We start from the raw sequence: 21328 nt of genomic DNA on the forward strand, positions 1-21328 counted from the left end.
TTAATAAGTGGGAAAAGAGGACGGAAAACGATTATTTTGTGAATCAGTTTGGCTTCCGTGATTGAAAAGGCACGCGTGGTACCATTAGAGCCATGAAATCATGAATAGAGAGAAATGCAGAGTAATTTCAGTATGTATTTGCCTGTTTTGTAGATACTGAGAAGAAATTTGAGAGAGTAAGTCGGGTAAAATATTTTATATACGAGATTTGTTTAAAAAGCTCCCGAACTTTTTCAATGGCGTGCCTCCAATTGGCTATTTTTTAATATCCCTGAAAAATTTGTGTTTGCAAAAACTTTAAAAATGACCACCTCTGATCACTTAGTAGACATGTTGTTTTGTTGATTAGTTACGGCCGTTAATGTGAAGGGGTATTTGTGTAGTGCGGGAGAGAAATGGGATCCGTGGAAATGAGCTCTTAGAAGGAGCAGCGTTTTTCTGCAAAATTCTACATGAAACTCAGCAAATCCTTCACGAAAAATTTTGATTTGGTTACCAAGGCTCATGGTGAGGCTGCTATGAAACGTACAGCATGTTATGAGTGGTTTACTTGGTTCAAAAAGGGGTAGCAAAAAGTGAAAGACGACGAGCGTTCCGGAATAACATAAACGTTGACTAATGACCCCCGCATCTAGAAAGTGAATGATATCGTTCCACATAGAAAGATTTGACTGTCAGGAAACTTGCAGGAGAGTGTGGCATCTCGATTGGTACGTGCTATAAAATCCTGACTGTAAAATTGAGGATGCATCGAATCGCCGCCATTTTCGTGCCTCGCCTGATGACAGCAGACCAGAAACAACATCGGGTTCAAATCTGTGAAGAACTGTTAGATCGAGATGAAGAAGATGGAACCTTCTTGTTCAGGAACATAACAGGTTATGAGTCATGGGTTTATGGATATGAAATCGAAGCAAAAGTGCAATCTTCACAATGAATTGGTGAAACATCCCCCCACCCCAAAAAAGCTCTACAATTTTGCTTGAAAGTCAATGTTATTTTGATTGTTTTTGATGCACATTGGGTTTTGCATCGTGAAACACCTACCTTAAGGTCAGACAGGAAACACTGAGTACAACCTGGGGGTTATGAAACGCCTAAGTAAGAGAATCAGGTGAAAACGGCCCGAATTCTGGAATTACGAGTGTTTTTTCACCATGACCACGCCTGGTTCATTCGCCTATCAAAACTCGTGAGTTTTTAGTTAAAAACCAGAACGCCGTGCTTCCCCACCCACTTTGCTCGCCAGATCAGGCCCCATGTGACTTTTTCCTGTTACCCAAACTACCCTGCTCAGAGTAAAAGATTAACCACCATTTCAGAGATAGAGACATATTTAAGGAGCTTATGAGCATTCCGGAAAAAGCGTTCCGGGACTGTATCAACTAGAGGAAACACCATTGTGATAAATGTATGCGTTGGGGATGGAAGCTACTTTGAAAAAAACCCCGATCGATAATTTTTTAGCAAAGTAATTTTTTTGCAATGAAAAAGTTTGCGGAAGTTTTGAATTGACATCGTATTACAGGAAATAAGAAAAGAGTGGTGGAATAGGCGACTTATCGTACATGCCGTACATATCGTATAGGCGTACAACCTGTACGTATATCAGATTGCTTAAGTACACATGACCCGGGCCCATGAATTTTTCCTGGAAGAGAAATGAACATTGCAGAACAATGCTAACGTCTCTTTCTAATCACAATGGTTGGTCATACCCCTGAAAAATATTTTGTTTGCCTCTTTTCTCGACGTGAAAAAATCACTGCAGCCGACGGAGTACTAAAAAAGAATCAGTTTCTCTAAAATCAAACTAAAAACTAAGAACTAGTCTGTCGTTTTTTTATTCTAAAAACTACCAAAAGGCTTACTGAATAGCAAACTACGCATTAAAACATGAGATATCTCTCATACAGAATCAATAGAAACATTAAATGCAGTGTAATATAAGGTCATTTTCCAAATGTCCCCTAAAACATGTTTTAACTTTTTTTTGCAAGAGTTTTTAACTGTCGCTACGGCATAAACGTGCATGTTATACCTTGGCATTGTTCGTTTAAATAGGGCAACGCTATTTCATTTGGAGATATCTTGCAAAATCCCTGACCTTAATCACTAAAATATTTCAACAGTTAAGTAAGTACGCGGAATAAATAAGATCCCCATTGAAAAATGATCAAAAAATAAACAACCAGAGTCGCCAGGTAAAATATGCGATTTTTTGTAAAGAATAACATCGTAGATCAATTTAGATGATTTTGTGACGAAAATTTTATTAAGATCGCATTAATGCAGCCATGACTTCGGGTTGAGAGGGACGAGTATTCGCATTTAAATGTAATGTGCACTATAAGATAAATTGTATTAACTGGAATTTTCAAACTGCATTTATACATTATCACATAAAAAAGCGTTTAAACAGTTTTAATAAATAAAAATTCTTGTATATGACGCAGATATCGTAAAGAAAACGTTATGCATTCACTGACCTTATATTTTGCGTACCTTTTGGGAACTAGATTTGCTTTGTAACTTCTAGTAATAGAACGAGTTTATTCAAGGTTCTAGTGCTTTAAGTTTAATGATAAAAAGATAATTATGCAAATAAATTAACTCAAGCGTTTTCATGAAATTGGAATATTAGCATACCTTGACATTTGTCACAATGTAATCGTAATTAAAATCATTAAAAATGCTTGTACACACATATTTTAATTTCATGCAATAAAATAAGCTTGTATCCTCAAAAATTTTAATTTAACTCTTTCCGTTGAGTATGTTTAGTTCGATAAAAAATTGAAAAATGACGCAATCACAGAATGAAAATACTTCTCAACTTTGTGGAAACATTAACACCCCATCCATGTACTCATTAATACATAGAAGGAATATCTGTTCTTCAGATCATTGTTGTTTCACTCGACATTTTGTTATTTATATTCTAAAGTGTTTTCGGTTATGAAATGGAAGCTTCAATTTCTCCCGGCTCATCTTTGTGGAAGTTGATGTTCATTAAATGAAGAACACAATGTATCTTTCCACTGTTCTTTATTTAAGTACAATTAGTTTCAACGCTTAAACCTCATCGTCAGGTCTGATCATGAATCTGGTCTGGTCATCAATCATCATCTGACATGATGATGACGCTTAGGCGTTGAAACTAGTTGTACGTAAATAAAGGACAGTGGAAAGATACATTTGTGTTCTTCATTTAATGAAATGGAATCTGTTGATTGCAAAGGATATTTTTATGGAAAAAAACATAATTGATGAAGCAACAAGGAATGTTCTGTACCGTAAAGATAGGTTTTGATGGGCAGGCTTGGCAATACACACTACAATATATTGTAATAAATCCCTGACCTGACAACTTTCAATATCATTTAATTTCATATAAAATGCCTATCATTTTCCTCCATCCACGTCACTCTCAAAGCCCTTTCCCTTCCCATCTTATACCATCTCCAGCATCACATTACCTGCCAGTTTCTCATGCATCAACATTTCCTGCCTTCATCAAATTTCCCTTCTCCTACCATTTCCAGGACTTCATCGGTTGCTCCCCTTCTTGTTCATTTTATTCTTTACATTCTGCGCAACACCAAAATCTCAAGATCCTTCAATCCTAGCGTTTCCTTTTGCCGCAAGAACCAATTTTATAACCAACGTTACTCGGGTTGCCCTTCATCACGTAACGAAGCTTTTTAAACACGTCTTTACATTACGCATATCCTATTAATGTCCGTTAAACTCTATCTAACCTCTTTCAAAACTCCATTAAGGGGCGAACGAATCTATCTGCTGAAGTGTACTACCTCGCCATTGATGTTTATTTAAAATTATCTTTTTATGGATTTTATCATTAACCGATAACATTCCTTTTAAAGAGCAGTGTTATTCGCCACGAAAAAAGGACGTAATCCATGGTTACCTTCAGAAAATAGTAGATACCTGTAGCTCATTAAAATGTTGTATCTTCCGGTAGAGGAATATAAACGAATGTATACATATAGTACGTATATTATATATATACATACATACATACATATATATATATATATATATATATATATATATATATAATTATATGTAAGTATGTGTGTGTATATATATATATATATATATATATGTATATATATATACATATATATACATACATACATATAATTATATATATATATATCAACAATAATGATAGTTGATCTGTAATGTCTGAACTAGTGATTTTCCCTCAGCTGTGCGTGCGGTACGTGTTATTTTTGAAGAAGCATCATTTAGCACAACAATTCAACAGCCCTAGAAGCGCTGTTATGTCCCTAATTTCAATTGCAAATGACATGGGGATAGGGTATATGAAAATGGCAAATGCTATGTGGCATTAAATCCTCGAAAATTGCTCTTGACTCCCTTGGAGAGTAGCTTCCTTCCCCTGGAATGCTTCCCGCCGGATTTCAACTCATAATTCCTCCGCTTTTAAAATATGCGATCGATGGGGCCCGAAAAAACGGTTCGTTGTGAAATAAGATAATGGCGAAAATAATTTCTGTCCATTAAAAGGGAAGGGGAGTTCAGGAAGTTATTGTTCCTTCTCATAAAAAAATATTATTCACCATGGAAAGGTTTTTTCAAATTTAGTGCAAGCTTATTATTAATATGTATCAATGTACATATATACATCTACATAGTTAGCTTTTGGTCACCATGAGTATTGATGGATATAATGCAGAAACTCTAATAGATTATATATATATATATATATATATATATATATATATATATATACATATACATATATATATATATATATATATATATATATATATATATATATATATATATATATATATATAGTGAATTGGAAATTCAGTGCGACAGGTATGGGATGAGAATCAATATTAATAAAACAAAGGTTATGCGATTTTCTAGAAAGAAAAAGGCCAAGCTTAACATTAAAATAGGAGGGCAAAAACTAGAGCAGGTAGAACAGTTTACGTATCTCGGTAGTGTTTTGGACCAACACGGTCAAAGTAGTAGGGACGCAAGGAGAAGACTTGCGCTAGGCAAAGAGGCTTTCATAAGGAGGAGGGAGTTAATGACGGGGACGTTGAGTGAGGATGTTAAGAAAAGACTCGTAAAAACTTTGATATGGAGCGTAGCTACGTACGGCGCGGAAATGTGGTCGTTGAAGCAGGAGGATAGACGTAGACTGGAGGCTTTTGAAATGTGGGTGTGACGAAGAATGGAGAAGGTGAAATGGACAGAGAAGAAAACAAATGAGGAAGTACTTGGTATGGTGGGCGAAGAGAGGGGTTTGTTGGGAGAAATCCTGTGGAGGCAGGAAAAATGGATGAAGGGGCTTATTTACCGGCAGTGGGATGTTGAAGACTGTGATAGAGGGTAGAATATTGGGCAAAAGAGGAAAGGGAAGGAACAGGATAGGGATGTTGGACGGGATGAAGGGAGGAAGAAAGTACTCAGAGATGAAGAGGGACCTGATATAGAGTAGGATGATGGATTTTGTGTTTTGTTGGGAGTAATAAAATATTTGTTTGCTAGTTGTGTCCATCCAAAAACCTACCTTAACCGGTAGATTACCTTAAAAAAATATATATATATATATATATATATATATATATATATATATATATATATATATATATATATACATACATATATATATGCATATATATAATTATTTATATATATATATATATATATATATATATATATATATATATATATATATATATATATATATATGTATATATACGTACATATATATACATATATATATATAATTACATATACATATATATATAAAATTATATATATATGTGTATATATGTATGTATATATACATACATATATATATATATATATTTTTTTTTTAAGGTAATCTACCGGTTAAGGTAGGTTTTTGGAACCTGTATATATATATGTGTGTCTGTATGGAACCTGTATATATATATATATATATATATATATATATATATATATATATATATATATATATATATATATATATATACAGGTTCCATACAATAAGTACCGGGTCTCCAAAAATCAAAATTTATTGGAGTTGTCATTACAATTACTTGATACTCTTCAAAATACATTCCTCCTGCATCGATACATGCTAAGTTCGGCGCGTCAGCCACTCTTCAAAAGCCTGCTGGAAGTCGGTTTCCTGAATACCCTTGAGATCCTTTGTCGTCGCCGATTGAACAGCCTTGATGGAGTCGAACCCGTATCCTTTGAGTTCCTTTTGAGCTATCCTTCGAGGGAATAACGTTATCGAGAGAACCTTCATCTTCCTGGACGCAGTCCAAAATTTCTTCCGAAATTTCTACCCGCGACAGTTTTGGTTCCTCGCTCAAGATTTTCGGCACCAGCTTTGGGCACACTTTCTTCATCAGAAGATCCTCTGTTACAATGATGTTGACCATTCCGACTGAAACGCCAGTCTTCTCATTGATAAGGGTGATGGTTTAGCGCTTGTCAGAGTGCAGAACGTTTTACACTTTGGCCCACTGAGCACCGCTTCGAGCGGTCGTCGGGCGTCGAATGGGTTGTTTCGTGCCACTAAAAAACTCTTTTACGGCTTACGATATCATCCTCATAAGCCTCTTTAATGAGTTCAAGGGTCTCCGATCCAGATTTCCCGGTTTTAAAGCAAAACTTCACAGCGCAGCGTTGCTCAACGGTGCCCTCCATGCTGGCGCGATGACACCACAAACAATCACACGTCATAAAAATCCACCTCCTGGGTCAAGGCATGCCCAAAGGCGACTGATCTAAAGTGCACCTGAGTGGTGGGGGACCTCTCTGTCGAGCCGACCGGTCGAACCCCAATCTTTCGCTCCGTTGAGGCTACAGCGAACAAGTCACGATACTCGTTGTACGGACGTTGTATATGTATGTGTGTATGAGTACATTCACACATGTGTACACAAGTATGTATGTGTGTGTACATACATATACACACACAACACACACACACACACACACAAACACATATATATATATATATATATATATATATATATATATATATATATATATACATAAATACACATATATGTGGGACGTGGTAATCCAGCAGGTAGAGAGTTGGATTACTGACCGAAGGGCCCCAGGTTCGATTACCGGGCAAGGCACTATGGGCACCTGCAGCTCCACTCAAACTTTCTGATTTTTCGGGTACCTGATCTTACTGGGAAACCATTTTATAACCGTCATATAACCGGCACAGGGAAAGGAACTGGCCCCCATACCCTGAAAGTCTCCAATCTGCGTCTATCCTCCAGCTTCAATGACCACGTTTCCGCACCGTGCATAGCTACGCTCCATATCAAAGTTTTTACGAGTCTTTTCTTAACATCCTTATTCAACGTCCCTGTCATCAACTCCCTTCTCCTTGTGAAAGCCTCATTGCCTAGCAAAATTCTTCTCCTTACGTCCCTACTACTTTGACCGTGTTGGTCCAAAACACTACCGAGATACGTAAACTGTTCTACCTGCTCTAGTTTTTGCCCTCCTATTTTAATGTTAAGCTTGGCCTTTTTCTTTCTAGAAAATCGCATAACCTTTGTTTTATTAATATTGATTCTCATCCCATACCTGTCGCACTGAATTTCCAATTCACTCAGCCATGCTTGCAGCCCCTTGGCTGACTGACAAACTAAAGCTTGATCATCAGCAAACCTAATTGATTTTACGAATTCCCCGCACACTTTCATTCCTACCTCCAGGGCTTCCCATGTCTCTTTAATCATTTTCTCTACATACAGGTGGAACAGTAACGCTGATTTAGTAACCCTGCCTTACACCTCTTCCTGACACTGCCCATCCGGACTCCCCGTTCCTCACCCGCACCTGAGTACTCTGAGACATGTACAGGTAGCGGATTAGCCTCCTTTCCCTCCAATCTATTCCAATTTTCTGCAATATGCTCATTAGTTTTTCCCAGTTCACTCTATCAAACGCTTTTTCGAAATCTACGAAACAGGTAAATACCTCCTGGTTGTGTTCTATGTTCGTCTCGATTAATAATCTCATTACTGCAATGGCATCACGCGTACCTCTCCCCTTCCTAAACCCAAACTGATCATCCCCTAGGTTATCATTTGCCCTACTCTCTATCCTTTTGTTTATGATCCTAAGAACAACTTTAGCTGCGTTGAATATCAAACTACTTGTCCTGTAGTCCTCACATGACGTGGCCTTTAACTTTTTCGGAATAGGAACTAAAATTGATCTCACAAAGTCTTCCGGCCAGATTACCGCCTCATAAATAAGTACTACGGATCAGCCCATATAGCTTCTTCCTCCCACATTTTCCTAAGCATTTTAAAAGCTCCGCGGGAATGTTATCCACCCCCACGGCCTTATTTAGTTTCATCTCCCTTAATGTCCTTTCTATCTCATTGTCTAGTATGCCTGGACCTAAGCTATCTTCCTCTACGTCATGTTCCTTTTCAATGTCTAACTTTGTTGTTCTAAGCTCTTTACTATACAGTTTCTCTATATATTCCTTCCATCTCTCTTGGATCTTTCCTGCGTTAACTATTACCTTACCCGCCTTAACCCTCTATAACCTTACCCCGCCCGCCTTACCCCTCTCTAACTGCCATCGTTGATCTCCCTTTCTTACTTCCCGATGAAGATTTAACTTTGCTGTACAGCGCACCAATTTCCCCCTTCCTCTGCAGACTTTTCATATCCTCGCACTGCGTCTTCCACCATGCTTCTTTTGCTTAATTTGTGCCCGCCTCAATTTATTGCTCAATGTACTTCATTTTGCCTAATTATATAATTATATTCTTCCACTTTTGACGCCCATCCATCTTTGTAATCATCTCATCCGTGATCCATGGTTTCCTAGTCCTTTTAGCGTTAACGGTTCCAATAGTGTCTTTTGCGGCTCTAGACAACCCTTTCTTGAAACTTTCCCATTTTTCTTCAATAGTACTTAGCTCTTTACTATCCTCCATGATTTCCTCTACCGCCTGTTTGTATTCCTTCCTTTAACAACTAAATTGTGGTCTGAGTCCGCATCCGCTTCCGGGAAGCTGTGGGAATTTTTCACACTGTTCCTAAACCTGTGTCTAACCAGAATATAATCTAGCTGATACCTTTCTGAGTCACCTGGCATTTTCCATGTATACCTGCGTCTTTTGTGGTGTGTAAACCAAGTGTTGGTGATGACTAACCCCTGTCTCCTGCAGAACTCAACTGCTTTCTCTCCGCGGTCATTCCTCGTGCCTAAACCGTAGTCCCCGACCTCATCACCATCTCTTCCTTCGCCTACCGTCGCATTCCAATCCCCCATCACAATCAAATGTTTACCCTGCGGGAACACACGCGATTATGTCCTCTAACTGATCGTATATCCTATCGACTTCTTTTTCCTCATGGTTGCTCGGTGGCATGTATACCTGAATAATAACCAAGTTCGTCGGTTCTGCTTTTATCTCCACTAGTAGTATTCTATCCGTTACCTACTCTATGTTGACTACGCTTCTTCCTACCTCTTCATTTAATACTATGGCAACCCCTCGTTGGCTCTCGTCCCCGCCGCTGTATATTATGCTGTAATTATCACTCCAGTAATCCCCGCTACCCTTCCTTCTCACCTCGCATAAACCTAAAATATCTATATTTCCCTTTTCCATCTCTCGCTTAATATTCTCCAATTTCCCTGCCCTTATCATTGCCCTAACATCCCACGTTCCTATTCTAAGTCATTTGGTTTTCTTCTCCTGGGTCTTCTGTCCTGCTGCTGCTGGTTTTCCCTTGCAAGTCTTTCGTAGGATGACGACCGCGGGAGCCTTGCCTCCCGCGCTGCCGGGCACGGAACACAGCCGATTGGGCCGAGCCCCGTAAGTTCCAGGACTCAAAATCTCTGTATTGTCCATGATATTTTTCTTGGGAATGATAATTGAGGTGGTTTCCCGTTTCCTTCCTCAATAGTGTTTCTTACGTGACACCATCACTTACTGGCCGCCCCACGGGGGTCAGCGCCATTGTAGCCACCTCACTGAGGAACAGACGTTGCGTGGTCTACCTTTCGTCTGGCTCCTAACCTTCGACCTATCTGGCATGGGTGACCCTACCAGGAGCAATTATTATTACTCCCGCCAGCACAGCTCTAGAGGTCATCGGAACGCATAAGCCCTTCCACCACGTCAAGGTTGTAGTCCGGGGAGGGGATATATACATTTAAAGTCAGTAATCGATCTGCAGTGGTCAAAAGATCACGCCGTCCATTGCTTACAATAGCGAGTCAAAATGTAGAATACAATTGAAAATCTCGTGAAATGTAAACTTCGTTCAGTGTATCGAACATAAATGCTCATAATGATGACTTAAGTGGCCTCCCATCTATGGTGAATCATGAACTCCACCAAAATTCATACGAAAAGTTCGTGAAGAACCTCATTTCGTTTTTGCCACATTTCAAATCTTCAAAAAGCTTTCCACAGATATCTACGGCTATTTGCATGGAAACACGACTGAAAAGTAAGAATTCTACATGTTTTGTACTTGTCTCGACGAAGAAGCTGAAGATGGCATCATTGTTTGGCTGAGATCTCTGGATTCATAGATATGACAAATATTTAAATTTGTTTGGTGAATATGTACGCAATAGCAGATATATGTAGTTTCGAGATTAAAATAATAAAATATCTTTATCTATTCCAGTGTGTTTTCATAGCGTAACGGAGTTTTCTTTCTGAACAGCCCTCATACGAGGGTCATCCGGAAAGTAGTACCCGTTCGTGAAATAAAGACACAAAAGTAAATATTAACAAACATAAAAAATTTTATTTGAAAGAGGATACTTTAAACTACTTCTCAACATAATCTCCAAGCAAATTAAGGCATTTGTCATAACGTGTGACAAGTTTCTGTATTCCTGCTGCATAGTCCTTCGCCGCCAGCTCATTGAGATACGCGAGGGACCCATCTTGCACAAATTTTTGCATAATGCAGATGGTGTTTAACAATTTCATGAACAATTGTTCGAGAAACATTGGGAAAATGCTCACAGATGTCATCAATTGTGACGCGCCGATCGTTCCTCACGAATTCGTCAACTGAGCTCACCAGTTGGTCTGTAATGACAGACGGTCTCTCCGAACGCTCATCGTCGTGTGTGTTCCCCCTCCCCATGTTGAAGTTGCGACACCACCGCCGAACAGACGACTCGTCCATTACATTGTCTCCATACACCTCCTTTAATTGGCGATGAATATCACATGGGCGAACGTTTCTTGCATTGAGGAATTTAATCACTGCCCTCACTTCACAACTGGCGGCGTTCTCAATTTTTTTAAACATTGTAAACAATCACAGAAACAACACAGGCAATGCTAGCGTCACGCAACTTGGCTCAGAGAAGGCAGACAAGCCACTGAAGCTATCTGACCTCGTCCAGCGGCTACTCGCGTCGTCAGCACTTCATGCGGCACGAACGGGTACTACTTTCCGGATGACCCTCGTACATACACATATTCACTTCCTTCTTCGCTTCATTACCTGCAGCATTTCATATTTTCCCCGCATATATGTATTGTATCCAACATTCTACCCTCGACAACAGTCTTGAATCCGTTACATATTCACATACACATATGTATATGCATATATATATATATATATATATATATACATATATAAAATATATATATACATATATATGTGTGTTTATACATACATAAATATATACATATATAATATTCAATTTGTCTATTATATTTACATTATGCTGATTTTATGTTCGAAGAATCACATTTTAAGGGTTACAACGAATATTGGGATATATGTGTGTGTGCGTGTGTATATATATACATATATATATACACATATATATATATACACATATAAGTACATGAAAAAGAACAAGAGAGAGAATAAAGGGCGGGGGATAAAAAATGAGAAAGTTCGTGTCTCGCTGAGGAAGGTGCTCCGGCGGGAGGGCCTTCGAAGAGGTTATAAAATAAAACTGCTTGATGGAAAGAACAAGAAAGGAAAAAAAGGGGGCAACCAGGAATACGAAAGGCTCTTCATTTCTCATTCATGGAATATAAAACAAATCGAACTTTAAATGGCGGAAACTGCTCGCGTCAACGTCTCCTAAAATGTTTTTTGATTATTTTAGATAATGGAAAAATAATGAAGAAACGCAGTTAAATAAATACCAATCCTTTGAGGATCCATTAGCTTAGCGCGCACTTTTAGTTTTTCAAGCCGGTAAATGGATGAATTAAGTTGTCGATTTCTAGGGTCCTCTGACAGAAATGACATTCAACGTCATTTCAAATATCTCGGGATTAATACAACCATTAAAAAGGGCACGAGATTTATTACCCAACATGGTGTCTTGCGAAGTACAACGTAAATGGTAATTTAATCATTCATTCATGCTCAAATTTCCGTTATTTATTTCTTAATACTCTTTAGATAGTGTTTTTATTGCTTTGGTTGTTTATTTTAATTGTAATTCTGTTCGTTTTACGTAATTTTGGCTGAACTTACTGCTTTATCTTGTTCTCTTATGTTGTCAAACATTGCCGGAGCAATCGATAGTGGTTATAATGATACCTGTTATTGAAAAAGTTAATTTTTTTCATTTCCTAACGTGAACTTTAATAACAAGCTTGGTTTTATATAGTTCATCAACACGGCTTATGGGGTTGGCATTAAGAGTGCTAGGTAAATGTGACGAGAAAGTGAAGGAACGATGTTTTCTTGCCCTAGTCAGGCCCCATCTAGAGCAAGCTGCCAGTATATGGGATCCTCAAGAGATAGATTTGATTTCGGAATTGGATCGAGTTCAGCGGAGGGGGGCTAGATTTGTCAAAAATTGTTATGACCAACGCATTAGCGTAACTACTTTAATAGAAAATTTAGGCTGGGGTTCCCTTAAACAGCGGCGTTTACAATATAGATTAAACTTATTAAAACATTTAAAGATGGGATCTTTTCCGATGACATCTAGAACAAAATACGAACCCCAACGTATTACGGGCGGAGGGATCACGAATATAAGATTAGAGAGATAGACTGCAAGACTGACAGGTTTAAATGGTCATTTTTTCCAAGAACAATAAGAGACCAGAATGCTTGTAATCGAAATCCCCCAGGAGTCGACTCGACAAAATAAGTATTAACCTACAAGGTAGGGACTGCGCATTGTAATACTAGTATTTTTATTTTTTTTGCAGGTTCCCCCACCTTTCCCCATCCATTTGAAAAACCCTAACCCCCTCATCCCTTACCCTTTCCTCCTGGTGCTGCACCCCCTGCCACACACCTTTTTGGTGGCTCGCAGGGTATTGATGTAGATGTAGATAATGAGCTTAGAAAGAAGGCCTTAGAGAATGGGTGCAGAGAACAGGAAAATGAAATGGATGAAGAAGTAAACAAAGAATGAAGTTCTGAGGATGGTAGGTGAAAGGAAGAGAAATTCAAAGAGGGTAGTATTGTGGATGCAGAAGTTAACACCAGTCATTAGTTTACCGTAGAAAGTCATAGAAGGGTGAATAATGGAAGATTGAGGTGGAAGGAGGAAAGTGATAGGAACTTTAGATGGAATTAATGGAGGTATAAATAATACAGAGCTAATGAATAAGATATCCCATATCGTGCAGAGGTTAAGGTCATTTTGTGCCATGTTAGTTGGCGCTTACAATTATCCAAGGTAGGGTCTAACGTAAATCTATCTTAATCCAGTAGACATGCTCAATAGTCTTCGTGACGAAATAAATGTCTCGGTTACGGATAAATATGGCAACTCGAGTTTTTTTATTCATAAATGTAGCCAGGGTGATACCTTTTCTCATTAGAAAGGAACAATTATAGGAATACAAGTAATAATGTAAGTACATGTAATAATCTTGTAATTTTTAGTGCATTAAGTATTCCGACTTTCCATAAGAACTTTTAGTTGAGTTCAATTAAAATATTTTCCATGAAGGACGACTGTTGAACATTCTGAATTATGAATGTAAATGAGTTATACTATGAGAAACCTTGGGTATAGCCATCAGATTTATTCCCTACTGCCCGCGATGGGATGTGACTCGGGCGTTGGAACAATATTCTTGGGTCAAATTGCTCATTAGGCAGGCATTCATTAATTGATGATAATTGATGGCAGGCATTCATTAATTGATAAAATTCATTTGCTAAGAAAAGAACTCTTGGCTTCAATATGACCTTTTAAGTGCTTCTAGAGGTCTCCCGTTACATTCTTATTCTCTTTTCGAGCGTATACAGTCACTCTCTCTACAAGGTTCTCACTCCTAGCTGCTTAGAGCTACGGCTACACTTTACCTGGGGCTGCTTCGCGGTCGAACGTATGATGATTCATCGCAACAGTGATCACTCCAGACATGGCATCCAATGAGAGGGAAGCGTTGGCCGGCCCTAGAAGTCGAGTGTACGATACTCTGCCGGACACCCCTGTGTCCACGTCGGTTGCTTGAACCTAAAAAGAAAGCATTGAACGTTAATAAAATTGCTAAAAACTTTTATTTCTTCCTGAAATATAAGAACACCTTAAGTACATAAATCTCAAAGTATGTCGAGTCCGGATGGGCAGTGTTAGGAAGAGGTGTAAGGCAGGGTTGCCCATTATCACCGTTGCTGTTCAACCTGTATGCAGAGTAAATGATTAAAGAGGCATGGGAAGAACTGGAGGTAGAAATGAAAGTGGGCGGGGTATTTTTAAAACCAGTTAGGCTTGCTCATGACCAAGCTCTAGTTTGTCATTCAGTCAAGGGGTAGCAAGCATTACGGAGTGGATTGGAAATTTAGTGTGATAGGTATTGGATGAGAATCAATATTGTTAAAACAAAAGTTATGTGGTTTTCTAGAAAGAGAAAGACTAAACCTAACATCAAAATAGGATTTCAAAAACTAGAACAGGTGGAACAGTTTAATAGATCTCAAAGCTGAGTTTTACGAAGTTAGACCAAGAACCTTGGAAGCTCTTAAGGAGGCAATCACATAAGTATGTCATCGCTGGAATAACGCAAGATATGCGGAGAAGAGTTTTCGAAAACTTTTTTTAACGACTCAACATTTGCATGCTCACCAAGATCACCATGGAATAGTTTTAAAACCTGATGAAAATAGCATTAAATTGGATGAAAAGATATTCTTTGTAGAAATAAAAACCCTCTTTTATCATCTTAGTTGATATTTTTACAATTTACCCGTCAAATCAGGGAGTACATTCTGCTCCACACTCGACATGAAAGCAATAATTTACTAAGCCATTACAACCTTTTGTTTAACTGAACACATTCGAACACTTTAGTTCTATTTCATTATATTTGCATATCGTAATGAGGGAAGAACAGATACTTTTAATTTGTAGGTCTCAATGCCTCTAATATTTTTTATTGTTGATCGAACCTTGCCAATATAATTTCGTGTCTTAATAAAATGTATGTGTATGGCACATAAATTGAACGTATCATTGGTTCTACATATTTTAAGAATATACCGATGAGCTTTGAAAAAAACTAGGTTTAATCACAGGGATTGTAAGTATGCAATGCAATAAGATCAATGAAGAAACTTTAAAATATGGAATGGAAAAAGTTCAGATAAAATAGGCTAGGTTTTTGAAAACTTGCCACGAGGAAAGAGTAAGCGCGAGATATACTGCAGAAGAATTTTGATCTGGGATATGTACCCCTTGAGTAGCTACAGGAGCAAGCAAGACCAATACCATTGGCTAGGCACAGGACAACCGAGTTCACCAGTGACACCGAATAATTAATGCAGCCCAACATTAGATTGTTAGCTCTCGAACGATACTAAATTATGACAAAAACAGAGCGCCCCAAAGAGGTAACTCTTTTCATCAAAAAATAAAATTCAGAGCTTTATTCGAACACATATATTTTTGCACAAAGTGTAGATAATTTTGTATAGTCTTTGCTCGTTCATGTATTTGTAAAATTTTATTTCCATAATTACATACAAGTGCAAATTCGTGCATAATTAGTGGGTTCATAAACACCACCCACCACACGTCCTAATCTGACTTACTGGGTATTGTAAAAATGCGTTTCATGTCGATGAAATAAATTTATATGCCCCTAAGACTAAAACTACTTATGAATGTATCCACAAACAAAGTGAGTCATGTGAAATTCTTTAATGTCCTCCATTCATCTGTTCGAACTTAGAGACAAGAAATTTTAAGTATAGTCGGAGATGTACTAAAGAAACTAGAATTGATATTACGAGAGTTAGAGAATATTTTAATTTATCGTGAGAGTTAACATGTGAGGCCAAAATATTTTGACATATGTTAATATCGCTTTTTCTGCTTGGAGGAGAAAAGAAAACCTATATTTTGATGCAGTTTTTCAATTCGGGGCGTAGTTCTTACTACCTTTTCATTCGTATCCATTGTTTATCAACAAAGCCCATGTAATCGCACAGCATTATTTTTTCTAGTACACTTATGCAAAAATTAGCAATAGAATACAAACAAAAGTCACTGAAAATTCACTGAAAGAGAAGGGCATACAGCCGTTTTAGGGCAGCTGACCTATCGTATTTGTCCTCTTAACATTAAGAGTGACTCCTAAATTTAGTCTGCATCATCATCGCAGGTTTTCAACCCGTGAATTCATTTGCAGCAGTTATCCAAGCTCTCTGTTCCCTGCCAATCTCTTAATTTGCTGCTTCCACCACCTGCTCTTTATCATAGACAATCCTCAGTCTTCCTTTGCAATTATATTCCTCCATTTGTGACCTTTGGTAAGCTATATTACCTCTAGATCATTCTCTGCCTGGCCTCTGCCGAGAACAGACGTGCTCGAGCTCGCTCCCTAGAACCGGTTCGACCCTACCTGAGACTACCTGCGTGCCTGCTGATACTTCTGTACCTCTGTGTTTGTTCTTCCCTAGTGAAGTGTAGTTTAGTGTTAGCTTTAATTTTGTGAAATAGTTAAGTTTATTTAGTTTTTGTGTTGCTTGTTATTAGTTTTTAATAGTTTGGTGGTATTCCTAGTGGGTACTCGTAGTGGCTTGCGGTGGTTTTTGTCCGTCGAATCTAATTGGTTATCGGTGAGTGCTTTATTTTCTTTACCATCTTTTTTCTTTCCTTTCTTTACTATCTTCCAAAGCGTAACTTATTGATTGAGGTAAATTTAACTAACCCCTCTTAGAAATTTTAGCGTAGCGTATACAAGTTAGCTTTTGTTGGGAACTCGGTAGTTAAATTAGGATGGCTTCATCCAGGTCCCCTGTTGCCATGCTCGAAGGCACTGGCGAATGCGCGGCTTTAAGGGCCCGTATCGTCATGCTGGAGAGAATGGTGCGGGAGCTTCGATCGGAGATCGCTGGCCGGAGGACTCCCCTCGGGAGAGATGGTGCTCGGGGTGGGAATACGAAAACCCGCCACGCCCATATGGGTGCACGGATTCGTCCGAATGCAACACGTGGCTGGGCGATTAGAGACCTACCCCGTGTCCCATCTCCCAACGAGGGAGTGTCTCACGTCCGTAGGTCGGACGATTGGAGGGTCGTCTCTCGGGGCAAGGGGAAGGTAACGCTGCGGCGTGGATTGGACTCTGCGGAGGCAGATACCATCCCCGTCTCCAACAGGTACCAGGTGCTGTCGGATGACAGCACCACCGTACCTGCAGCCCCTATCCCTACTCCGAGGGCACTGCCTAGGGTAAGACGTCAGGGAACGGGAAGGGAGGGAGTTGTAGTAATAGGTAGCTCGAATGTCCGTCGTGTAATGGTTCCATTGAGGGAAAGGGCGCGCCGCGTAGGCGCCGATCAACGGGTGACCGCCTGGTGTATACCAGGCGGAGGAGTCCCTCAGGTGACGAAGGCAATCGAGGCGGCGGTCAAAGGCACGAAGTGCTCTAGGCTGCAGGTCGTGGCCCATGTGGGCACCAACGACGTCACGGACCGTGGATCCGAGGAGGTCCTCCGTTCCCTTAGGGAACTGAGCTCCGAGGTGAAGCGCGTCCAGGGCGTCGAGGGGGTTCGGCTGGGACTAACGGTCTGCAGCATCGTTCCGAGGGAGGATCGCGGGTCTCTGGTTTGGAGCCGAGTGGAAGGCATAAACCAGAGACTATCGAGATTCTGCTCGGACATAGGAGCCTCCTTCGTCGACCTGAGACCAACCCTCCGATCTTGCAGGACTCCCCTTAACCGATCTGGGGTCCATTACACGGCGGAAGCGGCGAGTAAGGTAGCGGATAGGATACTCGACCACTGTAGGCCTTTTTTAGGATAGAGGGCAGGTCACTTAGTGGGTCAGTAACATCTGGGGATAGCGCGTATAATATTATTAACAAAAATATAAAAGTCACCGACATCACTGGCATTGATTTAGAAAGACATGTGACACGCACTTCCCCACAAAGGCGTCCTAAATTACAGTCAGGCACAAATAAGGACGTTATTCAACATCAAAATAATTTAACTATACTTGTTATAAATTGCAGAAGCCTCAAGAACAAATCAGCGGATCTAGAACACATAATCCAAAATCATTCCGCTGATATAGTAATAGGCACAGAGAGTTGGCTGTGCAATGACATAAATGACCAAGAAATTTTCCCAATAGATTTCAAAGTTTACCGACACGATAGAGATACAAGACCCGGAGGAGGTGTTTTCGTGGCAGTTAAAAGTCATTTTGAAAGCAGGCAAGTTTCATTTGAGAATAATAACATAGAAAGTGTTTGGTGCACCTTAATACGGACCAATCAACCCAACATAAATGTATGCTCTTTCTACAGACCTCCAGACTCAGATTTGAAAACACTTCACACCCTCAACGATCAAATTTACAATTTTACACGTAAATATAATAACAGCATAAACATAATTGGTGGCGACTTTAATCTCCCTGGTATAGATTGGGACAACAATATCGTTAAATCTGGGACCCGCGATCGCGAATCTTGCAATTCCATGATAAAATTGGTTCAAAGAAACTCCCTCCATCAAGCAGTACGCATGCCCACCCGTGGAAAGAACATATTGGATCTATTCCTTACAAACACGCCTGAACGTATTATTAGTGTATCAACTGATGAGGGCTTGAGTGACCATAAAGCAATTAATGTCCACTTGGACATAGAAATTAAAAAGATCATTAAACCAAAAAGAAAAATTTATAATTACCATAAAGCAGACTTTGAATCTTTTGCCAATCAATTAAACTCTTCACTACCCGAGTTCAAAACCCGCTTAAGTCATGTCAACGTGGAAGAAACTTGGACAGAATTTGTCAATATCATGCAAAAAGGAATCGTAGATTTCATACCTATAAAATACGTTAAAGCAAATCGCGACCCCAGGTGGTACAATAAAGACGTTAGAAAAGCCCTTCGAAAGCAGAGAATGCTACACTCTAGAGTAAAGAGGGCAGGCGTGAACACATCATCCCCTGAGAATAAACAATTATGGGACACATATAGATCCTCCAAAATTGAAACCAAAACACAATTATGTAGCGCTTTACTGGACTTTAAACGCAAAGTACTTTGCGAGCACTTGGACACTGACCCCAAAGCTTTCTGGTCATATGTTAGGGAAGTAAATGGGAGTAAACAAACCGTGGCTTGCTTAAGGGATTGTAGCAATATAATTCATACAGACAGTGAGGGTAAAGCTAACATCCTAAATTCATTCTTCCAAAGCGTTTTCTCGAATGATGTTGCCACCGCATATCTCCAAGAAACAATACATACTCCACCCATGGAAAAAATAACAGTGGACCAACAAGGAATTCTAAAATTGCTTAACGAGATTAAACCCAACAAATCCCCGGGTCCCGAAAATATACCAGCTAGGGTGATAAAACATTTAGCTCCAAACATTGCCCCGTACCTTGAATTTATATTTAACAAATCCCTCACAGAGTGCAAAGTACCTAAGATTTGGAAAACCGCGCAAATAACGCCTATTTTTAAAGGTGGTGACAGGGAGGATCCCAGTAATTACAGACCTATATCTCTCACTTCTATCTGTTGCAAAATCTTAGAGCACATAATTGTCAGTTCAATAATGAGACACCTTGACAATATTAACTTTTTAAGTGACAATCAACACGGATTCAGGAAAACTCGCTCCTGCGAAACCCAATTAGGATTATTTACACATGATTTACTTTTATCGGGTGAGAGAGGGAGGCAAGTGGATGCCATCTTCTTAGATTTTCAAAAGGCATTTGATAAGGTCCCACATGGTAAACTCATTCATAAATTAAAGGTCGCGGGTATAAATAAGGGCGCCATAAGTTGGGTTAAAGATTTTCTTTCGGAGCGGGAACAGAGGGTAGTCCTTGATGGCGCTAGTTCCGACAGCGTTCGAGTCACGTCGGGGGTACCTCAGGGAAGTGTGATCGGGCCGTTGCTTTTCTTGATTTTTGTTAACGATTTGAACCGCGAAGTGAAAAGTAAAATTAGGATGTTCGCAGATGACACGGTGATCTATCGGGAGATATCTGGGGATGAGGATCGTTTTATTCTAGCGCAGGATTTAGATTGCATTACTAAATGGTGTTCTAACTGGGGATTGACTCTAAATTATAATAAATGTTCAGTGGTAAATTTCTTTAAAAGATCAACGGGATTTGCTTACAAATTAGCTGGAGGTGACCTAGCAGTAGTTGATACGGTGAAATACCTAGGTGTCACATTCACAAAAGACTTAACTTGGGGGACTCACATACGTAAAGTCTGCGGTCAAGCATATAAAAAATTGGGATTCATTAGACGCATTGTCGGCAAAAGTGACTCGAAGGTCAAGGAACGTTGTTACCACGCTCTTGTAAGGCCTCATTTAGAATACGCATGCAGCGTGTGGGATCCGAGTGAAAAAGGTCTCATTCGGGAAATTGAGAAGGTTCAACGCCGGGCAGCCCGTTTTGTAAAAAATTCCTACGATAAAACGCAAAGCGTCACCGAAATGCTCATGGATTTGGGGTGGGAATCATTGGCTGATAGACGATTCAATGCAAGATTGAAATTATTAAATAAATTTAGATCCGCATGTTTCAGCACCGAGGTCTCGCAAATTATTCGTACTCCTACATACATTAGTCGCTTGGATCATGCATATAAAATTCGGGAAATAGATGCCAGAACTAGCCGACTCAAGGACTCCTTCTTCCCACGGACAATACGGGATAGCAACTGCAGGGTTATAGATAGCAAAAATTCCACTTGCCACCCTCAGCGTCTAAAAAATAATTAGTTGTATTTAAATGCATGCTCTTCCACTAACCTTATGTGTTTTGTTATAATAACCCATTCTTTCCGAATGACCT

General features: G+C 39.4%; 1 protein-coding gene across 1 annotated transcript in view; it reads right to left on the minus strand.

The window, feature by feature from the left end:
* The window catches only part of Cad86C (Cadherin 86C), a 127623-nt gene that overhangs the window by 41672 nt on the left and 64623 nt on the right, over positions 1-21328 (minus strand). The window contains exon 12 of the mRNA XM_071599672.1: positions 14341-14494. Coding sequence (XP_071455773.1) covers positions 14341-14494 — 154 coding nt within the window. The remainder of the gene's footprint in view (positions 1-14340; positions 14495-21328) is intronic.

Source organism: Hetaerina americana, unplaced genomic scaffold (genome assembly GCF_022747635.1).
Source record: "Hetaerina americana unplaced genomic scaffold, ioHetAmer1.1.p SCAF_11, whole genome shotgun sequence".
NCBI lineage: Eukaryota > Metazoa > Arthropoda > Insecta > Odonata > Calopterygidae > Hetaerina > Hetaerina americana.